Source organism: Ranitomeya imitator, chromosome 6, assembly GCF_032444005.1.
Source record: "Ranitomeya imitator isolate aRanImi1 chromosome 6, aRanImi1.pri, whole genome shotgun sequence".
NCBI lineage: Eukaryota > Metazoa > Chordata > Amphibia > Anura > Dendrobatidae > Ranitomeya > Ranitomeya imitator.
The window spans coordinates 38,780,683-38,803,798 of NC_091287.1; the positions used below are offsets into that span (position 1 = coordinate 38,780,683).

A 23,116-nucleotide genomic window follows, 5' to 3' on the forward strand; every position below is an offset into this window, starting at 1 on the left:
GATGATCCTCGTACATGGGCAATGCAGCAACGGGGGATCACGGCACCGTCATGCCACAGCTGACCAATAGGTGACCCTTGTTCTCTCACATGGTAAAAAAATCAAGAAAAGTAAGTTGTGTGTTCAGAATTAAGCAAAAGACTCGGCTATGACACCCAACACTCAGAGCAACCGTCTCAGGGCCAACATTTTCCTTGGCATGGTAAAGGTTGAACTTGATGGATCTAGAGGTCTTTTTTCAACCTATGGAACTATGTAATTTATGATCTATCGGCGCCCCTTCTATAGAAAAGGGGGCTATCTTAGCTATTGAAATGAGCAGTCAGCCAGCCCCCTTCACATACAGCCCTAGTCATGTGTAGACATAGGAGATGATGTCCTGTGTCTGACACAAACCAAAAGACGACCAGTCAGGATAAAGGAGCGGAGCATGAAACTGATGATCAGACCGGCCTTTCTGAGGTGTGGTATATTAGATTGTTATATTAATTAGCAGTTAGGATGATTTCACTAATGACATAGCTGTATAGCTTATTGTACAACAAAAAAAATGATACCTGGCTTGAAGTAATCTGATGCACCAATCCTAAAAAATCCAGCTTTGAGACTAAATGCAGAATAGCTTGGAAGTGCAGTGGGGCGTGTTCATGCACTAAATATATGGACACACCCACAATACAGATCAGCCTAGAAGTGCAGTGGGGCGTGTTCACGCACTGAGAATATGGACACACCCACAATACAGATCAGCCTGGAAGTGCAGTGGGGCGTGTTCACACACTGAGAATATGGACACACCCACAATACAGATCAGCCTAGAAGTGCAGTGGGGCGTGTTCACGCACTGAGAATATGGACACACCCACAATACAGATCAGCCTAGAAGTGCAGTGGGGCGTGTTCACACACTGAGAATATGGACACACACATAAAACAGATTAGTCTGGAAGCGCAGTTGGGCATGTTCACGGATTGAAAATATTGACACACCCACAATACAGATTTACCTGGAAGTGCAGTGAAGGTGTGTTCATGCACTGACTATATGGACACACCCACAATACAGTTTAGAAAGGAAGTGCAGTGGGGTGTGTTCATGCATGGAGTATATTAACACATCCACAATATAGATTAGCCTGGAAGTGCAGTGAGGCGTGTTCAAGCATAGAGTATATGAAAACACCCACAATACAGATTAGCCTGGAAGTGCAGTGGGGGCGTTTTCATACACTGAATATATATAGACATACCCACAATACAGATTAGCCTGGAAGTGCAGTGGGGCGTGTTCATGCATTGAGAATATAGACACACCCACAATACAGATTAGAAAGGAAGTGCAGTGGGGCGTGTTCATGCACTGAGAATATGGACACACTCACAAAACAGATTAACCTGGAAGCGCAGTGGGACGTGTTCATGCACTGAGAATATGGACACAGCCACAAAACAGATTAGCCTAGAAGTGCAGTGGGGGTGTGTTCATGCACTGAGAATATAGACACACTCACAAAACAGATTAACCTGGAAGTGCAGTGGGGGTGTGTCCATGCACTGAGAATATGGACACACCCACAATACAGATTAGCCTAGAAGTGCTGTGGGGCGTGTTCATGCACTGAGAACATGGACACACCCACAGTACAGATTAACCTGGAAGTGCAGTGGGACGTGTTCATGCATGGAGTATATAGACACACCCACAATATAGATTAGCCTGGAAGTGCAGTGGGGCATGTTCACGCACTGAGATTATGTAAATAGGGCAGCACACTGCAGCGCCAAAACATGCAAACTTGAAAACACGAAATTTGAACTGCATTACTGCACTAGAAATATGAAAAATGAGAGCTTTTAGCGCATAAAAATGGCCAATTTTATGTGTACCTCGTAGCCACGATAAGGCATCTCTCTTATACGAGGTCCTACGCTTGACCTACCTCACTGAGAATAAACGTCTCCATCTGAATGGGTACATGTGAAACCTCTTCTTGGACTCAAATTCTCTCTCTCTGTGGAAATGTATTCTCTAGCCTTCTGATCGTCCACTCCCCGCCTCCTAGATTCAGGTGTTTTAATTATAGTAGGTCCAATACCCCTCCACAGAGAGAGAGAATTTGAGTCCAAGAAGAGGTTTCACATGTACCCATTCAGATGGAGACGTTTATTCTCAGTGAGGTAGGTCAAGCGTAGGACCTCGTATAAGAGAGATGCCGTAAAGTGGCTACCAGGTACACATAAAATTGGCCATTTTTATGCGCTAAAAGCTCTCATTTTTCATATTTCTAGTGCAGTAATGCAGTTCAAATTTCGTGTTTTCAAGTTTGCATGTTTTGGCGCTGCAGTGTGCTGCCTTATTTACTTAACTATATACGAGTTGGCGACTCTGGGTTCAGCACCTGTTCACACTCAGTCTATGTTTGGATGTGCAGATCAGGTTTTTGAAATGCACTGAGAATATGGACACACCCACAAAACAGATTAGTCTGGAAGTGCAGTGGGGCGTGTTCACGCACTGAGAAAATGGACACACCGACAATACAGATTAACCTGGAAGTGCGGTTAGGGCGTGTTCATGCATTGAGTATGTTAACACATCCACAATATAGATTAACCTCGAAGTGCAGTGAGGGTGTGTTCATGCACTGAAAATATAGACATATGGATGTGTCTATATATATAGACACATCCACAATATAGATTAGCCTGGAAGTGCAGTGGGGCGTGTTCATGCATAGAGTATATGAAAACAACAACAATACAGATTAGCCTGGAAGTGCAGTGGGGGTGTGTTCATGCACTGAGTAAATATACACACCCACAATACAGATTAGAAAGGAAGTGCAGTGGAGGCGTGTTCATGCACTGAGTATATAGACACACCCACAATATAGATTAGCCTGTAAGTGCAGTGGGGGCGTGTTCATGCACTCTGAGAACATGGACTCTCCTCCAATCTTAGACCCCATCACTGCTGTATACATATTGCCAAGTGAAGTATTGGTCACTGGGAGCAGAGGTTTACTGACTGATCATATGATGGCCATATATTATATGTAAGTGCCTACGGTTGGATTTGTTTTCAGCCATGACTTGACCCAATCTGAGTAACACATAAAACACATACAGAACTTTCCAGTATTGTGAACAGTGAAATATTAATAAAGCAATTCTATATACAAAACACATACAAGCCTCTTACATGACGTTAGGGAGTTCACTGCATATAAAAAAGTTCTTGTCATCTCATTCATTTATATACATATAGGTCCATTATTAATTTAGATTCTGATTTATTTTTTTATTTACATGTCCATTTGCTAAGAAAAATACAGTTCATGTCTCATTAAGGGCATAAAAAATGTAAACAATTTCATTCGTAAAATTCCTCCTCCGAGTTCCTGAGCTTGTTTGGCACGTCAATAAATAAATATATCTCATCATAGGTTAGAAATGAGGATCGGTGTAAAAGCAGAATGCCATCTCCTCAATCACAATAAGATCCTTTCCGTATCCTTAAACGGGTGGTCCTCTGTACATTTATGAACCACCCACATGTTTAAAAGATGCAGGTCTCATCACTAACAAAACGGGGCTCTATTACGCGCCTTTATCAATGGTGGGGAAGCGCAAGCCAGTTCTCTCTATGGATGTATCTATTGTGCACGGTTTTGCTGGGTAGTCAGATGTAGCCCACCCTCGAGGAGCGGCCGGGAGGCTCCCAGACTCTTGGAAGAGTAGGCTTATCTCTTACACTACCAGGACCCTGTTGTGGGGGCGTTCTGATTACATGAGGACATAGGGATTACATTTGGACTATTTTGGGAGGTGCCCTACTTTCTACATTGCCTCCTCTCTGCACTGGGGTCTTCTTCGAGGTGTAGCTAGGTTGTCGTTCACATCTGGTTAAAAGAGTGTACCTTAAATAAGACAAATCAATTTGGCACAAATTTTTCACATGAAATTTGGCTTCACCAGGATCCTCATTTTTACGGGATCTGATTTGCATATATCCAGCAAAATGGCAGCCATCTGGCCAACAATTGGCTAGATTATTTTAAGGGCAACTCCCCACCTGCGGCTTAGTCAGCACCGGATGACGGAAGATTTAAAGCATGGTGCAGAGAACCATGTAGGGAGTTTCGGTGGCAGGACAGGCGAGTATAATGTTTTTTGTTTCAAACCTTTTCCACCTCTCTGTTTATTATGCTTTGGAATCTGTAGAGTCCTTTCAGGGCACTTTCAATTCATGATGAATTTATTTGGTCCAAATCTAATTTCTTGGATTCTTTGGACAAAAACATTTTTTTTTTTAAATTTGCTAACCTTTAACGCTAACGTACCCGCACATCCAAAATAACCTAACAACACAGGGTGACTTGTTGGTGCACATGCCCTAACAATCGCCTCTGCTATTAAGTCCATCTATATATACCGCGGGGGTGGGACTGTTAGTGCAAGGGGAAGGGCTTAACTAGATATGAGGCCAATGGGATCCAGTGTCTGCCTAGGTGCTTGAATCTTGGTGGGCATTGAAGACATTATAACAAGAGAATGGTTCTTAGAAGGTATGTGGGGTTGCACGATGCTGAAGTTTTAGCACAGATGCCAGCATGTAACCAAAGAATAGGGAATAAGTATGTGCCGTTGAAAATAATTAAGGTTTTTTTTTTCCTTAAATAACTCAAAAGATTCAAAGAGTCAAAAGATGCTGTTGGACTCCTGGCGTTCTCTGTCTTGGGTGGTATCAAATGATCTGAGTTCATTACTTCCGTCAGGGATAAGAACCCTCCTCCCTGTTTCTGACCTTGCCAGTGTTAGTTCACTCTCCGTGGTTTGGTGTTGGAGGAATAGTTCGCGTTTGGAGTAGGAATTTAGAGAGTTGTGCGTGGAGTTGGTTTAAGTGCTTATCCTTATCCTCACCTATTTGGTTTCTCCTACCTATCCCTCCCCTGTGTTCCACTCCGTTTTGTCAGTGTATTTGTATGATTGTGGTTTTCTCTTATCCCTGTCTGTCTGGTTAGTATAATCCTTTACATTTTGGCCTCACACCTCCCTGGGTGGGGGAGGGAACAGATAAGTGCTAAGATAGGAGCATAGCAAGGAACGAAACCCTGGCATCTCCACCATCAGGGGTACAGGAATAGACTAGAGCGCCTTCTAGTTTCAGGGATCAGGTAAGCGCCCATCGTCCCCAGACACTGTGACAGTAATGATTTATTTGCCCATTGATGGCACTGCATGGAAATTATCAATAAAAATGGCACATTGCTGATTGCTAAGTTGGCATGAGCCTATCATTCAGGAACACCAATACTCCTGATACAGTGATACATGATATGTAAATCAAACTTTTTGTTTTGTCCTCTGCATGCGGTAAGAAAAGCAGCAGCCCGCTTTGGTGATGTGGCGCAGAACCCACATGCCGGTCATTGTGGGCATCCTTTTATGACTTCATTAAAGTATCTTTCTCGCGTCATCTGAAAATCCGAATTTCAGGATCTTAATGGTGTGTCCAATCAGAGTGATACGTGCACGTTCCTCACCTCTTCTGGCAGGCTCCTATCTGTAATTTGAGGACCCCTTTGTAATGGAGTTGCAGGACTTGGTAAAATTCTTTGGGCATTGCATGAAAACCAGGTTTTGGCAGCTGGTTGTCATAGTAGTGATGGCTAATTGGTTTTCCGTTCAGGTTCTTGGAGAAAGGCCAGAATCCATAGAGTTTGACGTCCTCACAGAGCTCTATGGCGGCACTGGTTATCATGAATCCAGTAGAGAGCCGATAGGCCCTTACACCCCTCCCCCTCCAAAACTGAGCCAGGCTTTTAAGATAATTGGGATGGAAAAAAATAGCTCTCTGCTTGGCTTGGTATTTCTGCAATAAATGATGAACCTCAAAAGAGATGGCCGTGTTACTGCTGTATGAAAACGCAGGTAATAGGAGGAATGAGTGGCCATAACTTGTCAGGTTTCTCAGGAAGGCTGCTTTCATTTCATTTAGTTTTCCATATCTGCAAAAAAAATAAACATTTAGAGCAAAAATGCATGAACAAAATGTGTTTAATATTAGAAATACTCTAACCTGACATTTGATATCCCAAAATGTCACTAGTGTGGCGCTTATTTGAATAGCTGGATAATCTGGAAACTCTTAAGACTAGGTAGAACTGGTATAGGAGAACTTTTATAATAATCCAAATCATAGAGATAATGGGTCTCCTTGATAGGAAATGGCAACATAACAATGAATCAGATCCCAGCATAATTCTCCACAAGCCTCTTTCAAATTAAAATAGTGATCTGACGGATTCCTAGGGTAAGGCAAGGTAAGCAGAGGTTAGACAATATAGGCAGGGGGTGGGGCAATGTAGGCATGGGTGGGACAATATATATATCCTATAGATAAGCATTGCACAAAACGAGGGGATCATAATCAAAAGATTAAACTTTATTAAATACAAAGAAAAATATTAAAATACATAAATATAATAGAGGGAAAACAATGGAGGTGACAACTACACCAGGGGCCGCAGATAGGAGGCTAACACATTGCTCAAAATAACAAATACAGAGCCCTCTAGCAATTACTGGTGTGCTAGTGATCCAAAACATAGGAAATAACACTACGCTGGTAAAAAGCATCCAGCACCCACATCCAAGCTAGCTTATAGGACAATAAATACAAATAGTGCGGCATAGATACCTCAGGTCTGCGGCGCCACCACCCCATGGTAATTGCTAGAGGGCTCTGTATTTGTTATTTTGAGCAATGTGTTAGCCTCCTATCTGCGGCCCCTGGTGTAGTTGTCACCTCCATTGTTTTCCCTCTATTATATTTATGTATTTTAATATTTTTCTTTGTATTTAATAAAGTTTAATCTTTTGATTATGATCCCCTCGTTTTGTGCAATGCTTATCTATAGGATATATCCAATGTAATTGCATGGGATTTTTCTTGCTAGTAGTCCCTGCACAGGCACAGGTGGTTAGTCTATAAACACGCTGTGTATTGTTCATCAACTTTGGTTCTATGGGTGGGACAATGTAGGCAGGGATAGGAAAATGTAGACAGGAGTGGGCCAATGTAGGCAGGGGGTGGGACAATATAGGCAGGGGTAGGAAAATGTAGGCAGGGGTGGGACAATGTAGGCAGGGGTAGGAAAATGTAGGCAGGGGTGGGACAATGTAGACAGGAGGTGGGACAATGTAGGCATGGGTGGGACAATGTAGGCAGGTTTAGAATAATGTAGGCAGGGGTGGAACAATGTAGGCAGGGGGTGGGGCAATGTAGGCAGGGATAGGAAAATGTAGGCAGGGGTGGGACAAGGTAGGCAGGGGGTGGAAAAATGTAGGCAGGAGTGGGACAATATAGGCAGGGTTAGGACAATGTAGAAAGTGGGTGGGACAATGTAGGCCGGGGTGAAAAAATGTAGGCAGGGGTGGAAAATGTAGGGAGGGGGTGGGGCAATTTAGGCATAGGTGGGACAATGTAGGCAGGGGTACGAAAATGTAGGCAGGGGTGGAACAATGTAGGCAGGGGGTGGGGCAATGTAGGCAGGGGCGGGACAATGTAGGCAGGGGGTGGGACAATGTAGGCAAGGGTGGGACAATGTAGGCAGGGGTGGGACAATGTAGGCAGGGGGTGGGACAATGTAGGAAGTGGGTGGGGCAATGTAGGGTGGGGTGTAAAATTGTAGGCAAGGGTGGAACAATGTAGGCAGGGGTGGGACAATGTAGGCAGGGGTAGGACAAGGTAAGTAGGAGTGGTTCAAGAAATAGGCAGTTAGGTAGTTTTTGGGAAGACCAGCTTTTTCTGGTGAACTGAATTTTTCTTTTGGACAGCCGTAATGTCGGTAGTAACAAAAGCTCGTACAGATTCCATCCCCCCATTCACAGCTATCTTGAGAAAAATAACAGAAAGGGAAAAGTAATAAATAAGATCCCAACACTTACTTCAGAGCAATGATACTTGGGTTGACTGTGACCAGGTCTGTCTTATTTCCAACATCAACAACAGAATTTCCCCAGATAGGCGGGAGGTTACATCTATAAAACAGAGGACAGCTATAAATCAATGGAAAAAGAAAGAATGAGAAAAAGGAATTGAAGATGGAAGAGGAGGAGAAAGAGAAGAAGGGAGGAAGAGAAGAAGAGAGGAAGAAAGGAAGAAAAGAGACAAAAAAGAGAATTTGCTATAATAAATTAAATAAAGAAAAGGAAGTGAGAATTTGCTAAAATAAATTACACTGAAAATTTGAAAGAAGGAAGTAAGAAATTAAGAAATTGTTACAATAAAGTACACAAATTAAAAGATTTTAGACAATACAAGACTAGATGTTCAAACAATACTACACAACATACACTGTCCCAATAAAAGCATAAAAAGATCACAATCAAAATCATCACACAATGCATAAATAACATTTAACAGGTATACTGTTTCATTCAGGGACCAAGCCAATGTTTCTGTCTTGTACTCCTTTATCTTAATTCTTCTAACAATCTAGAATTGTGTCGCCCATGGCAACCTCTTCTGTTAATGCATTCCGAAGTCTCACTACTGTACCTGTAAAGAACCTTACGTTCGTATTGTGGTGGCCAAATAATAATGCAAAGTAATTACTCTTGAAGAGGGACAAAGATCAACCTCCATTTCTTGCAGACAAAAACCTGCCCCTACTTCCTGTAGACAATGTCCCACCCCCACTTCCTGAAGACAAAGAACCACTATCACTTCTTATAGTGAGAAAAAGACCCACCATCACTTCCTATAGTGAGACAAAGACCTGCCCCTCCTTTCTGAAGAGAGACACAAACCCCCTCCTATTTCCTGTAGAATAATGTCTGCCTCATTTCCTGTAGACAAAGTCCTGCCCCATTTCCTGTAGACAGACAAAGTCCTGCCCCATTTCCTTTAGACAAAGTCCTTCCCCATTTCCTGTAGACAGAAAAAGTCCTGCCACCTTTCCTGTAGACAAAGTCCTGCCCCATTTCCTGCAGACAAAGTCCTTCCCCATTTCCTGTAGACAGTCAAAGTCCTGCCCCATTTCCTGTAGACAAAGTCCTGCCCCATTTCTTGTAGACAAAGTCCTTCCCCATTTCCTGTAGACAGACGAAGTCCTGCCCCATTTCCTGTAGACAAAGTCCTGCCCCATTTCCTGTAGACAGACAGCGTCCTGCCCCATTTCCTGTAGACAAAGTCCTGCCCCATTTCCTGTAGACAAAGTCCTGCCCTATTTCCTAGACAGACAAAGACCTGCGCCATTTCCTGTAGACAAAGCCCTGCCCCATTTCTTGTAGACAAAGTCCTGCCTCATTTCCTGTAGACAGACAAAGTCCTGCCCCATTTCCTGTAGACAGACAAAGTCCTGCCCCATTTCCTGTAGACAGTCAAAGTCCTGCCCCATTTCCTGTAGACAGACAGCGTCCTGCCCCATTTCCTGTAGACAAAGTCCTGCCCCATTTCCTGTAGACAAAGTCCTGCCCCATTTCCTGTAGACAAAGTCCTGCCCCATTTCCTGTAGACAGACAAAGTCCTGCCCCATTTCCTGTAGACAAAGTCCTGCCCCATTTCCTGTAGACAGTCAAAGTCCTTCCCCATTTCCTGTAGACAAAGTCCTGCCCCATTTCCAGTAGACAGACAAAGTCCTGCCCCATTTCCTGTAGACAAAGTCCTGCCCCATTTCCTGTAGACAAAGTCCTGCCCCATTTCCTATAGACAGACAAAGTCCTGCCCCATTTCCTGTAGACAAAGTCCCACCACATTTCCTGTAGACAGTCAAAGTCCTGCCTTATTTCCTGTAGACAAAGTCCCACCACATTTCCTGTAGACAGTCAAAGTCCTGCCCCATTTCCTGTAGACAAAGTCCTGCCCCATTTCCTGTAGACAAAGTCCTGCCCCATTTCCTATAGACAGACAAAGTCCTGCCCCATTTCCTGTAGACAAAGTCCCACCACATTTCCTGTAGACAAAGTCCTGCCCCATTTCCTGTAGACAGTCAAAGTCCTTCCCCATTTCCTGTAGACAAAGTCCTGCCCCATTTCCAGTAGACAGACAAAGTCCTGCCCCATTTCCTGTAGACAAAGTCCTGCCCCATTTCCTGTAGACAAAGTCCTGCCCCATTTCCTATAGACAGACAAAGTCCTGCCACCTTTCCTGTAGACAAAGTCCCACCACATTTCCTGTAGACAGTCAAAGTCCTTCCCCATTTCCTGTAGACAGTCAAAGTCCTGCCCCATTTCCTGTAGACAAAGTCCTGCCCCATTTCTTGTAGACAAAGTCCTTCCCCATTTCCTGTAGACAGACGAAGTCCTGCCCCATTTCCTGTAGACAAAGTCCTGCCCCATTTCCTGTAGACAGACAGCGTCCTGCCCCATTTCCTGTAGACAAAGTCCTGCCCCATTTCCTGTAGACAAAGTCCTGCCCTATTTCCTAGACAGACAAAGACCTGCGCCATTTCCTGTAGACAAAGCCCTGCCCCATTTCTTGTAGACAAAGTCCTGCCTCATTTCCTGTAGACAGACAAAGTCCTGCCCCATTTCCTGTAGACAGACAAAGTCCTGCCCCATTTCCTGTAGACAGTCAAAGTCCTGCCCCATTTCCTGTAGACAGACAGCGTCCTGCCCCATTTCCTGTAGACAAAGTCCTGCCCCATTTCCTGTAGACAAAGTCCTGCCCCATTTCCTGTAGACAAAGTCCTGCCCCATTTCCTGTAGACAGACAAAGTCCTGCCCCATTTCCTGTAGACAAAGTCCTGCCCCATTTCCTGTAGACAGTCAAAGTCCTTCCCCATTTCCTGTAGACAAAGTCCTGCCCCATTTCCAGTAGACAGACAAAGTCCTGCCCCATTTCCTGTAGACAAAGTCCTGCCCCATTTCCTGTAGACAAAGTCCTGCCCCATTTCCTATAGACAGACAAAGTCCTGCCCCATTTCCTGTAGACAAAGTCCCACCACATTTCCTGTAGACAGTCAAAGTCCTGCCTTATTTCCTGTAGACAAAGTCCCACCACATTTCCTGTAGACAGTCAAAGTCCTGCCCCATTTCCTGTAGACAAAGTCCTGCCCCATTTCCTGTAGACAAAGTCCTGCCCCATTTCCTATAGACAGACGAAGTCCTGCCCCATTTCCTGTAGACAAAGTCCTGCCCCATTTCCTGTAGACAAAGTCCTGCCCCATTTCCTGTAGACAGTCAAAGTCCTTCCCCATTTCCTGTAGACAAAGTCCTGCCCCATTTCCAGTAGACAGACAAAGTCCTGCCCCATTTCCTGTAGACAAAGTCCTGCCCCATTTCCTGTAGACAAAGTCCTGCCCCATTTCCTATAGACAGACAAAGTCCTGCCCCATTTCCTGTAGACAAAGTCCCACCACATTTCCTGTAGACAGTCAAAGTCCTGCCCCATTTCCTGTAGACAAAGTCCTGCCCCATTTCCTGAAGACAAAGCCCTGCCCCATTTCCTGTAGACAAAGCCCTGCCCCATTTCCTGTAGACAAAGTCCTGCCCCATTTCCTGCAATTTGTCCAGGTGTCTCTGCAGACAGGGGCTTATTACAGACACCTAGTGGTAACAAAAAATAATTTTTAAATAAAGCTATTTTCAAATTTTCTATTTGTCATATTCACTATCCTCTGAGACCAAGTTATCAGAAAGTGACTATTTAGCCGCCGTACAAACCAGTAAATCCACAACCCCCATTCTTTTGTACTTACTATAATTTCAAAGTCACATAACAAGGTTTCCAAGCAGATTCCAGAAGCAGAGATAACTCTAATTAACGTGTTGTGTATTTATCCCTTGTCCCCACAGTCTACATTAGCGGCGTGCCCGCGATCTCTCACCGCCATGATTTAAAGGGGGGATTTTCACATCTCATGGGATGAGCGAGGCTCATCTCTAGTTAATATATCATAAATCGCTCCCGTAACGGAGATGAATCGTAAACATGTTAGTTCTTCAAGAACAAAGCTAAGGACAATGAATTAATGTTCTCTACATCTTCAGTGTTTTCAATCTCACAGATCATTAATACGGAAAGATTTACAACAAGAGGAATAGCCGCCATCGGAAATTAATCAGATTATTTTATGTCGCCAAATCGTGGTCTGCAGATGAGCACCACATCCAGAAGAGGACATTAGAAAAATTAATATGGATCGTAAATACGGATGCTTACACAGCAGCTCCAGAAAAAACAACCGAGCTGCTACTTTTACTGCCCTCATTTATTACTCCTAATAAAGGATCCTACGTCTCCTTTTTTTAGTTAACATTTGCCCAACTGCTATGAACAGTGATGAGTTCTTACCCTTAAATCAGATTTACGGAGAGAACAGAAAGTCCTCAAATCATTTATATGTGACTTTTTTTAAGACAATTTTTTTGTGTATTTTTAAAATGAAACTGGGCAAATTTGTAGAGCTAATAAAATGAAGGTTAAAAAGGGTCAAATCACATTCTTTCACTCTAGACCCTCAAATGGAAGTTTCCAAGGTTCTCTATATACTAGAGGCCCTTAAAGTAATACTTGATATGGAAACCTGTATTTATTTTAAAAAAAATTATTTGGGGTAAAAGTTACAATGAAAAACAATTAAAAATGAAAGACAAAGAAAAGAAATAAAAGAAATACATGTACAGATATATACACAAGTGGGCAGTAATGCAGGAAGTGTTTGGGGCGTAGTGTCAGCCAATAGCTGCAGAGGAGGAAGTGATGTAAAAGAAGGGGCAATATTTTGAGAACTTCCAATAGTCTTGTAAAATGTGGAAACTGCTCCATTAAAGTTTATAGAGAATAATGCATTTGGAAATTAGACAATGGGGGGCAGCGGTAAACTATTAACCTGATAGGTGAGGCTCCGCAGGGGAGGGGCTTGCACATCTCAGGTATTTATGGCATGTCCTGTGTATATTCTTTAAATACTAAGAATGGAAATATCGTTGATAAATTTTCAGGTTTTATACATTCATTTTCATTCTGTATTGAAATAAACGGATATATGATCAATGACAATTTCTTACCGAAAGACAAAATCTGACTGATCGATTTCAGCACCGCAGCTGCTATTAGTTAATATTCCGCCATTTCCAACTACAGCACATTGCTTGAAGGGAATTCCTGCAAAGGGTTGTGACTGAAATACAAAGCATCACGTGTCATTAACATGTCTTTTCTGATACCTTCATCTACAGCCTAATAAACCAAGTAGTTAGTGGCACGGAGGAATGCTTTTATACCATTACAGAGATATGCAAGCCAATTAAAAATATGCTTAAAAAGGCTCAGACAGCTAAAAAATAGTCATAAATTATACTCACACAAGCGATTCCACCAGGGCTTAAGTGGTCCCCAATGGCCTCTGATTCTTGGTCACATCCTCGATACACCAGAAATGACCATCGCTGGCCACCACAATGAGCCGCCTCAACCACTGCTTGGCTGAGTGGACATTACTACTCATTTCGGGTATGTTGAGGACTGAACCAGAAAGCAGACATCTAAAGGGATGCATTGTGGATACTTTTGTTTTTTATCATTTTGAAGCAATTTGAATGATTTTGTCCATAATTTTGATCAGCTGGATCAGTATGGAACAACATATAATGCAATATGTTGGACAGTATTAGTTTTGTCTTTCTGTACAGTTTTTCCAAAGTTGAAAAAAACAAACTGATAACAAAACAACAGAAAATGTCTCCTACCACGTCCCTTTTTTAAATATCTCAGGCACCATAAACCATCTACAACATAACAATTTGTCTTAAAATCAATCAGTGTAGGTGGAAAAAAGACAGGAATCCAATCAGAAATGTTCAATATTAAAGGAAGTGTGTCAACGCAAAATTACTGCTAAAACCAAGCACAATCGCTTGGTGCATCCTAGACCTGGGGAAACAGTTCTGCGCACCTTCCCAGATTCTTGTTATCTGTCCATCTCTGTGTCCTAGTGAAAAAATGTAAAATCCATAAAGACATCTCCGGAGAGGGGACATATCACCCCGACATTGAACATATAGGACTAATTATAACCAGGGATGTGAGAAAGAGCTGACACTTCAACTTCCATTGAAGTAGGATCTCCTGCCATGAACAGGTAATTACCACAGGGAGAATTGAAGAGAACCCGTCAAAAAGCCTAGGATACGTGTACTCAGAAGCAGAGAAGGACAGGGGCTTCCTATTTTCAAAGGAATTAGATTGCTCTGTTCAAAGGAGTTATCTCAGACGTTCCGGAGCCTGTGGTCAGTGAGGAATATTGGGGTTTACAAAGATCCAATATTTAAGACAGATATATTTTTGTTGTTGTAGCGCCGCAGCTTAACACATTCACTCACATCACCAAAAGGTCGGCCGAAGACCTCCAACTTAATATCGGTCAGATGGATGATGCTTTCCATGCCGTATTTCAGCGCCATAGAAATTGTGATACGAAACATGACCACGATATCTCCCACCTGGAACCTCTAGGGGTGAAAATATCCTCAAAGTTGGGGATCTCAAAAACTTCTAAAAGACCTAGCACATCCCGCGACCAGCCCCCATATGAGCTCGTCAAGTGGGAGGTATGTGGGCGTAACCTTCAGCTAATAAAAATCAGAGTTTGTCAGTCCTGGATGGTGTAGCTTGCTGTAGTTCTGTCCATTTTCGCAAGTAGTACCTCCCACTGCTAAGCTCCGAGTCATTTCTGTAACACAGGTTTAGAACTTTTTTCTTTTGTTATACCTTTTATGCCATGTGCTTTAATTTACCGTATTGTTTTATTCCTATATTGTAACATCTTTGTCTATTTTTTATAAACACTGCCTACCTTTCCGGACTAAATATAGAACATGCAATATCTTCATTCCTCTTCCTCCAGAAACCGCACCCCTGAAGCCATATGCTACCTGTAACAGGTGTCCAGTTGGCCTGTATTAATGATTAGCGATGGCAGCTAGTAGTTCCTTTTGTTATTGTGGAGTTGGCAGTGACCGTACCTGGATATATATTAGGGTGCCAAGGAAATGCATGGTAAAAATTAAGTAGCAAGTTTTTGAAGGTCTTACCTCCTAATTTTGTTCCTTTTTGGTCATAGATATTTTATAATTTTCTTTTTTTAAGATTAGTTATCATTTACTGGTTGCTCAATGGCACATCATATTGCAGTTTTAAATGTTTGTTTAGTATTTATCGTCATGCATTTCCCGTGTTATGTACGGTATGTTATGTCGTTTACCGATCAAATTGATTTTATATATAAAACTGAACTGACTGCTACTAAGTACTGATACACGTACAATGTACATAATTGTGTAATGCATATTTTCCTGTAATGGAACGCTTATTGCCATTCTATGTTTTTTGAATTATAAATAGTATATCCAGTTAAAGATATGATGACAATCTGAGTGGTTATTGTGTGTACAATATTGCGGAAAATGAGAAACATGGAATAATTCACATGCCTTGAGCAAGTGGTAAATCTAAATTTAATGTCAACATTTTTTACATGGTGAATCCTTGAGCCAAAAGGAACAAATTTGAGGGGTAAGACTTACCAATTTGCAAAGTTCATTTTTCCTTGGCACCCTAATATATATATATATATATATATACATTCTATGTCTTGGAATCGGAGGTGTACATACCATGCGCTCACTGTGCGTTCCCCAATAACCGGCTGCGGCTCATCCATCACTCGTCAGTCAATTGCGTAATTGTCCTGATGATTGTAGGAAGCGGAGTTGCGTCTCCCTGACAAATTGGTGGCAGCAGTGGGATCTGTGTGAGCCCTCCAGTTTTCTCCCTTACAAATTGGTGGAAGAGGTGAAATCTGCGCAATCTCTTCGGTGTCTTGTCAGTGACACTCTGTCTCCGGTAAAGGAAGAGTAGTCAATCAACGAAGAGGAGAGATGAGCTAAGGTTGAGGAGATGTTTCTGGTGGTAGATGTTTATAACAGTATTCCTGGTCTAGGGTCACCAGAAAAGTCAGCTGCTGTGTGGCTTGTAAACTGGTTAATCACACTACAATGCAGTCCACTAAGAGTCCAGTCTACTAGTAGACTATACTTTTTAACTCTCCCTCGTGTGCACGGAGAGGTTCGCCGAAAAAAAAAAGACCTCCAGGACTCCAGGAAGAGTTAGCAAAAGTTGGAAACCTCCTGGATACTCGGTCTGATGATGAACCCAAGGGTCCAAACACACATTCAGAGTTGGCAGAAAGAAGTGAATAGGCGTGCCATGATCACTGTTCTACCATTAGGACATTGCTCAAAGTTGGCAAGTATGCACTAGAGGTATAGACAACCAAAAATCCCACAAAATACCTGTGTCAGGAACCAGCAGCCTACGTATCTCAACTACAAAATTCACATCGATACAGCTAGTGCGGTGCATTAAAATGATGATCGCTGAGAGGAGGTTCTGATATATGGGTGGGCTTCATGTTCTCTGGAGTTGTGAAGGGCTATGGTGGGAAAAACCGTAGGTTGAAAGTGCTGAAAGTAAGATACTAAAGGGGATTACATCCAACACGGTGTGCTCGTTTTACACAGGGAAAGTGGTGAGAGGCACGGTGCCAACATCGTCCGTTCCGCCCAATTAATATTACTATCAGCGAAATGGTGAAAGAGTGCCTACTAATTTATAGTCATACCACATTAATTTAATGTCTTTCTACTGGAATTAGGCAGGAAATAAGTGTACAGATTCGATAAACAATGCCAAGGGCAGACCACAAAATGTGGGCAACAGCGTGACGTAATGGGCCCCCGGCTCTCGTATCCTCAGTTTGGCACATGTAGAGCAAGTTTATCTACCTGCTCTTTCTCCATCATAGTTGTTCCTGGAATCTGTTTTTTTTTTATATTGGTTCCCGCTTTGCTTTTAAAGAGGTTGTCTCATAAATAACCTATCACTTATCCACGGGACAGGTGACAAATGTATGATGCTTGGGGGTCTGACTGCTGAGACCTTTGACTGGTGATAAGATTGGGGTCCTGCACGTGTCACCCACCTCTTCACTCTTCATTCACTATCTAAACGATTGGTGGTCAGACATGCTCACAACCTTTTTCATTCCCAAAATAGACTTTGAATCAATAGGGGGATCTTAGAAATTAGAGTTTTATCATTTATTCTGTTGATAGGTAGTTGAAGGGGTTGTCCACACGTAGGGAAATCTTCAGCAAGCATGTAATGTGCACACTGTTAGGATTCTGCTCCACTCCTTGGTTACAGCAGAAATTTGTCTATTGGTGGTCACATGCCAACTAGACTCTCAATTGTGTCACTCAATACAACATTGCAAGATGCGGTTGAGAGTCTAGTCGGCACGTGACCACAAATATGCAAACTGCATGCATGGGGTCAAGTGATGATCGCTGGAACTGGCATGCGGAGACAAATCCTAACAGTGTGCAAATTAGACACTGTTAGAATTCCACAAACAGTAGCGCTTACTAAAAATGTAATCAGGGGTTGGCAACCCCTATGAATGTTGCTTATTGGACAACCTGTTTAAGGTTTAGTATATTCTATTGTGTCTCATTTACTGGTGAGTTAATGACCGTTACTTCAATTTTGACAAAGAGAAAAAACAGGAGTAACACTTCACCATGACCGAAGTTTCAGCCATTATCCTAAGACCTGGACTTCAGATTGATACTTTAACATGAGCCACCAGGTTACTCCTGCGTTTTACAGCATAGAAGATGTGCTGTCATATTAACGTTAAGAAAAGATAATTTGGCACATGCAGTATGCTGATTGGTGGTTTTCTATGAGGGCTATTCCTACGAATAGTCACCCTGCCCGGGCTGTAGTCCAGCCCGTGAGGAATATTTGACTTGTCACCGAGAGTCAGACATCACTAATAGCCCCTGACATCCCTGCTCCAGAACATGCGCTGTAAAGACAAGAGTACTGGTCTCGGCCTCAGCTCTTTTCTTTAGTCAGCACTGCAATCAGCATTAACCATCACTGATCATCATGAACATATATACGTAACTACAGACTTTTTTTTAACAAATGTCTCATTCAGACCTCAGTGATTTTTTTACTATGCAAAAATGGACTGAATTTCCTCAGTGTTTTTCTATCAGATTTTCATCAGTGTTTTTGGATCAAATTTTCTTCAGTTTTTTTTATTAGATATATTCAGTGTTTTTAGATCAGATTTCATCCGTGTTTTTGGAACACATTTTCATCAGTGTCTTAGGATCAGATTTTCATCAGTCTTTTTGGATCAGATTTCATCAGTGTTTTTGGATAAGAACTCATCAGTATTTTTGGATCAGAGCTCATCAGTGTTTTTGGATCAGAGCTCATCTGTGTTTTTGGATCAGAGTTCATCAGTGTTTTTGGATCAGAGTTCATCAATGTTTTTGGATCAGAGTTCATCAGTGTTTTTGGATCAGAGCTCATCAGTATTTTTGGATCAGAGCTCATCAGTGTTTTCGGATCAGAGTTCATCAGTGTTTTTGGATCAGAGTTCATCAGTGTTTTTGGATCAGAGTTCATCAGTGTTTTTGGATCAGAGTTCATCAGTGTTTTTGGATCAGATTTCATCAGTGTTTTTGGATCAGAGTTCATCAGTGTTTTTGGATCCGAGTTCATAAGTATTTTTGGATCCGAGTTCATCAGTGTTTTTGGATCAGAGCTCAGTGTTTCAGGATCAGAGTTCATCAGTGTTTTGGGATCAGAGTTCATCAGTATTTTTGGATCAGAGTTCACCAGTGATTTTCGATGAGAGCTCATCAGTGTTTTTGGATCCGAGTTCATCAGTGTTTTTGGATCAGAGCTCATCAGTATTTTTGGATCAGAGTTCATCAGTGTTTTTGGATCAGAGCTCATCAGTGTTTTTGGATCAGAATTCATTAGTGTTTTTGGAACAAATTTTCATCAGTGTTTTGGATCAGAGCTCATCTTGGTTTGTCTCAGTTTTAACCATTGTTTTTTGCATACAATATTTTTTTTTCAAACTATCCCCTATCAAGCAAACTGGAAAATGATACGGCACATGGATTGCATCCAAGTGGTTTCCAATTATTTTGCAGACTCACAGACTTGAGTTAGTGAGTTTGATCCAAAACTCAGATGAATATTGGTAAAGTCCCTGTGATGATGTTTGGATCACTCAGTCCTCAAAAATTCATGTAATGTGAACAGCTCCATATACTATAATAAGTATGAGCTCTATCCGTGAAGCACTGACGTCTGAATGAGGCCCTACCAGAAGAGAACTCCTTAAACATGGAAAGCACAGCCTACGAATAACAGACTTATCTTCGCAGACTTCTCAGCTTCTAAGCAGTCGACATCACATTTACATTATTGATGATACATTATAATTAATATCCTAACACACAAGCTAATCCCATTTTCGGCTTCTGACCTTCGGCAGCATTCGGTGAATGTCTTCTGCAATTAAAATGTTCTTTTTACTTTCCACTTCATATGTGATGTTACTTCCTAGCGAGGTATTGTTCTGCGACACTATGAAGTTGTTGACGGCATTGCAGCAAGACGATAAATAAAATCTGCAAAAAAAAGTCAAATTAACAAGGAAGGTAGAGCTAGAATTACGAGTGGGCGTAAGTACTAATTATTCAACTGCAATATTAATTTCATAGGCAAATTACTTTTCACCGGACTCCTCCATACGATCATCAGTAGTGTCTGACCTTCACTCCAGTACCTCATTTCACCACCTTATATACAGTGTCCTCCCTTACTGCACATAATCACATCAGCAGTGGTGTGTCAAAGACAGATGGCCACACATACCGCAGCTTCATCATCATCATCATTCAAGAAATTCTCGGCAAGGGACTCCTGAGGTCTTCCTGCACACCCCATCACCAGCCCCAAGGTGTTTTTCCATTGTGTACTTATTTATTTCTAGGTTATGTTAGGACTTGTAGTACTCCAATATTTCCAGTGGGTGTATAATAATTTGTAAGATGTTTTGGAACATGGCGTATGTTTGGCAAAAAGTTGACAGCAGCTCTAATATAGCATTGTAACCAATTCTGATTTACGACTTGATGACCAATTTCATGTTCTGAGCACAGATCTGTCACTTACCTGAATCTACTATATTCCTGTGGCTTCTTCTGCCAGGTACAGTTCTGGACTTCATTTACTGCCTGGATGTAGCAGTCTTCTGAGTATCTGTAGGAACAGAGATCAGACGGCATTATTTCACAATATTTACCCTTGTATTCCCGTAGATATTTTTCTTTTCTTTAAAAGGATTTAATCATATACATATATATTTCACTGAATGGCTCCTTTATTAGTGACACCCATAAACCCATCTAGGAGCTTGTAGGAGCTCCTGAGGTCTTACCACAAATTAAATAGAAGTATTGACAAGATCTGAACAGCCCATTCTTCCTCATTCCAAAGTTGCTCTGTACGGTTTATATCTGGGCACTGGGACAACCACAGAAACAAGAAAAACTCTGTCAGGTTCCTGGAACTAATCCATGACTTTCTGACCCATTGGGCAAACAGCTGCCATGAAGGGATGAACTTGGACACAACGCTTAGGTAAGTCTTACTGTCTACACATCCATCCAGAGGTATCAAAGGACTCATGATGGGCAAAGAAATTGCTCTCCACTATTTCTCCACCTAAACCAGCCTGGACTGTTACACCTGGCGTCGATTTATGCTGCTCGTGCCAAATTCTGACCCTCCCATCCGCATGGGGAGACAAAAATCTGGATTAATTTGATCGAGCAATGTTTTTCCACTATTCAGCGATCCAAGTTTTTTGTTCACTGGATTTTCTGTGTCCCTTCTAACAATGTGAGTGCCAACATCCATCGAAAACAGATTAATGATTTTTTGAAGTGTCATCCATTTTTTTCTCATCCAGTTGTGAAGCAGGTAGATTGTGTGAACTTTTTTTTAACCATCGATTCTTAGCAATGGATCAGTTAAAAGATGGATGGAACTCAGATGGAAGCTCTGAAGTACAAACTCTTTCCATTTTTCATCCGTTTTATACTGCGCTCCATAGATTTTAATGTCCAAGTTGGATCCATAAAATGGATGAGAAAAGGACCTGCTGTGAATCTCACAGACTGGAGTCTCTGATCCGTTTCTAAAACTGATGAGAGTAGGGATCAAGGAAACTATATGGTACCATGTGAAGTCAGAGAGATAGAGACAGCACGGGGACGAGAGAATGAAGCCTTGGACATCAATGGCACCTTCATGATTGTATATTCAATTGAGTTTGCTTAAGATCTTGTGCACACGACTGGACGAGTGCTATCTGTAGTTTTCACTGATAGCACTTGTACCCATGTTAGTTTATGGGGCTCATGTCTTGATTCTTTCCTTGGACCTTCCTCAATCAGTATGTACAATTTGCCTGGGAAAATCAGACGGCACTGGCCCATTCAACTCTACGGATCAGTGAAAAAACTTTCACAGATTGACTACATGGAGAAAATAGAGAAACCACTTTTTTTCCCCCATCTCCGAGAAAATTGAATCAAACTCTGATCATCTTATTTATGTCACAAAAACACCAAGGGACACAAAGCTCAGAGCAAAGGAGCGGCGCATGGACCATCAGAATGTCCGGAAGCACAAAGCCCTTTCGCCTTAAAGTCTTTTATTCTGCTTATTTCTATATCAACCACCAAAAACATCCATATCCTTTACCTACAAGATATCACTGAGACGAACACAGAAAATCTATATAATCTAACTGACTTCCCGCGTACAGCATCGCATCCAGAGAACGTCTCTAATGAACCTCGGCAATCAATGTGGTCAGTCCGCTGATCGATGATGCTTCACATCACTGATCCAGTAAATGGTTTACTACAAGATTAGACGTAATGTAATACTGCAGTATAATAACCTGCCCAAACCTCACTATAATGTCGCCAGACAGAGCTGTGGATTACACGGTGCCGTACTTAAACGAAGATGGTGGGAGCATCTGTGCATAACTAATGGCTGCCAAAACGATGAATCAGCGAGACCACACATCAGCTAAGCTACCGTCATTAGTGGACCAAAGACTAGGGTCACACCACCGATATTCTCTCATCTGAGAAAATCGATCTGATTATGTTAATGGTCTTTGATCAGACTGTGATCCGATATTCTCAGATGTAGAGAAGCCAAAAAAAAAACGTTCCTCCATCTTCTCCATTCTGTCAGTCCATGAAGAAGTCAACCGAACGCGATCCGATTTTTTCCAAAGACCCATAGACAAGAATCTGAAAATCGGAGGCAACTTGTGCATGCTACGATCTATTCCTCAGACCGACTCCAGCCCCATAGAATAAAACGGAGATGAGCGCTAGCCTTCAAAACGACGGATAGCACTCGACCGATTTTTACAGTTGTCTGCACGAGCCCAAAGGGCAACTAAAGTCAATTCCTTCAGTACTGAAAGTCTGAGCAGGTGGAATTAGTCCTTGGGGCTCATGTGGCTCCAAATGCAGATCCTGAGGATTATCTTTCCATGCACAAATCACTAAGGTTTTCTTGGCCATTCACATTTTGTTGCCTCTTGGCTAAGAACCTTAACCTCTTGAACCCCAGGTGATATTCCGTTTTTTCCTCCCCCTCCTTCCAAGTGCCATAAGTGTTTTATTTTTCCGTTCACATAGCCATATGCGGCTTGATTTTTTTGTGGGGCTATTTGTACTTTTGAATTACATCATCAATTTTATCATGTGATGCACTAGAAAGGGGAAAAAAAAATCCAAGTGCGTTTAAATAGCAAACAAAAGTGCAAGTGAAAAATTGTATTCTATTCTTTTAAACTTACCATGTTCACAATACGGTAAAGCTGGCCTTGCAATATGATTCTCCAGGTCAGTATGATTACGCAGATACCAAATATGCATAGTTTTTTCTGTTATTTTAGTGGTGAAAAATTTGGGGGAAATTTGTAAAAAAAAAAAAAAACAGACAGAAAACGTTTTGTCGCCATTTTCCGACTCCCATAACACTTATTTTTCAGGATCTCGGCTGGATGAGGGCTTATTTTTTGCACCCTTAGGCTACTTTCACACTTCCATCTTTTGTCCTCTGCCGCAATCCGTCGTTATGGGCAAAAAACGGATCCTGCAAATGTGCTCGCAGGATGCGTTTTTTGCC

The 23,116-nt window shown here is 42.1% G+C and overlaps 1 protein-coding gene across 2 annotated transcripts in view; it reads right to left on the reverse strand.

Moving 5' to 3' along the window:
* Positions 1–3,143: 3,143 nt before the first annotated feature.
* Positions 3,144–23,116, reverse strand: part of ST8SIA6 (ST8 alpha-N-acetyl-neuraminide alpha-2,8-sialyltransferase 6) — an 85,642-nt gene continuing 65,669 nt past the window's right edge. The window contains exons 4-8 of one of the 2 annotated variants that reach the window (XM_069729510.1): positions 20,066–20,152; positions 19,374–19,518; positions 13,021–13,133; positions 7,954–8,046; positions 3,144–6,011 (exon numbers count right to left, since the gene is read on the reverse strand). In XM_069729510.1, the coding sequence (XP_069585611.1) occupies positions 5,543–6,011; positions 7,954–8,046; positions 13,021–13,133; positions 19,374–19,518; positions 20,066–20,152 (907 nt within the window). In that variant the 3' untranslated portion in view covers positions 3,144–5,542. Of the gene's footprint in view, positions 6,012–7,953; positions 8,065–13,020; positions 13,134–19,373; positions 19,519–20,065; positions 20,153–23,116 lie in introns of both variants that reach the window. The other variant, XM_069729509.1, reaches the window with a different exon arrangement.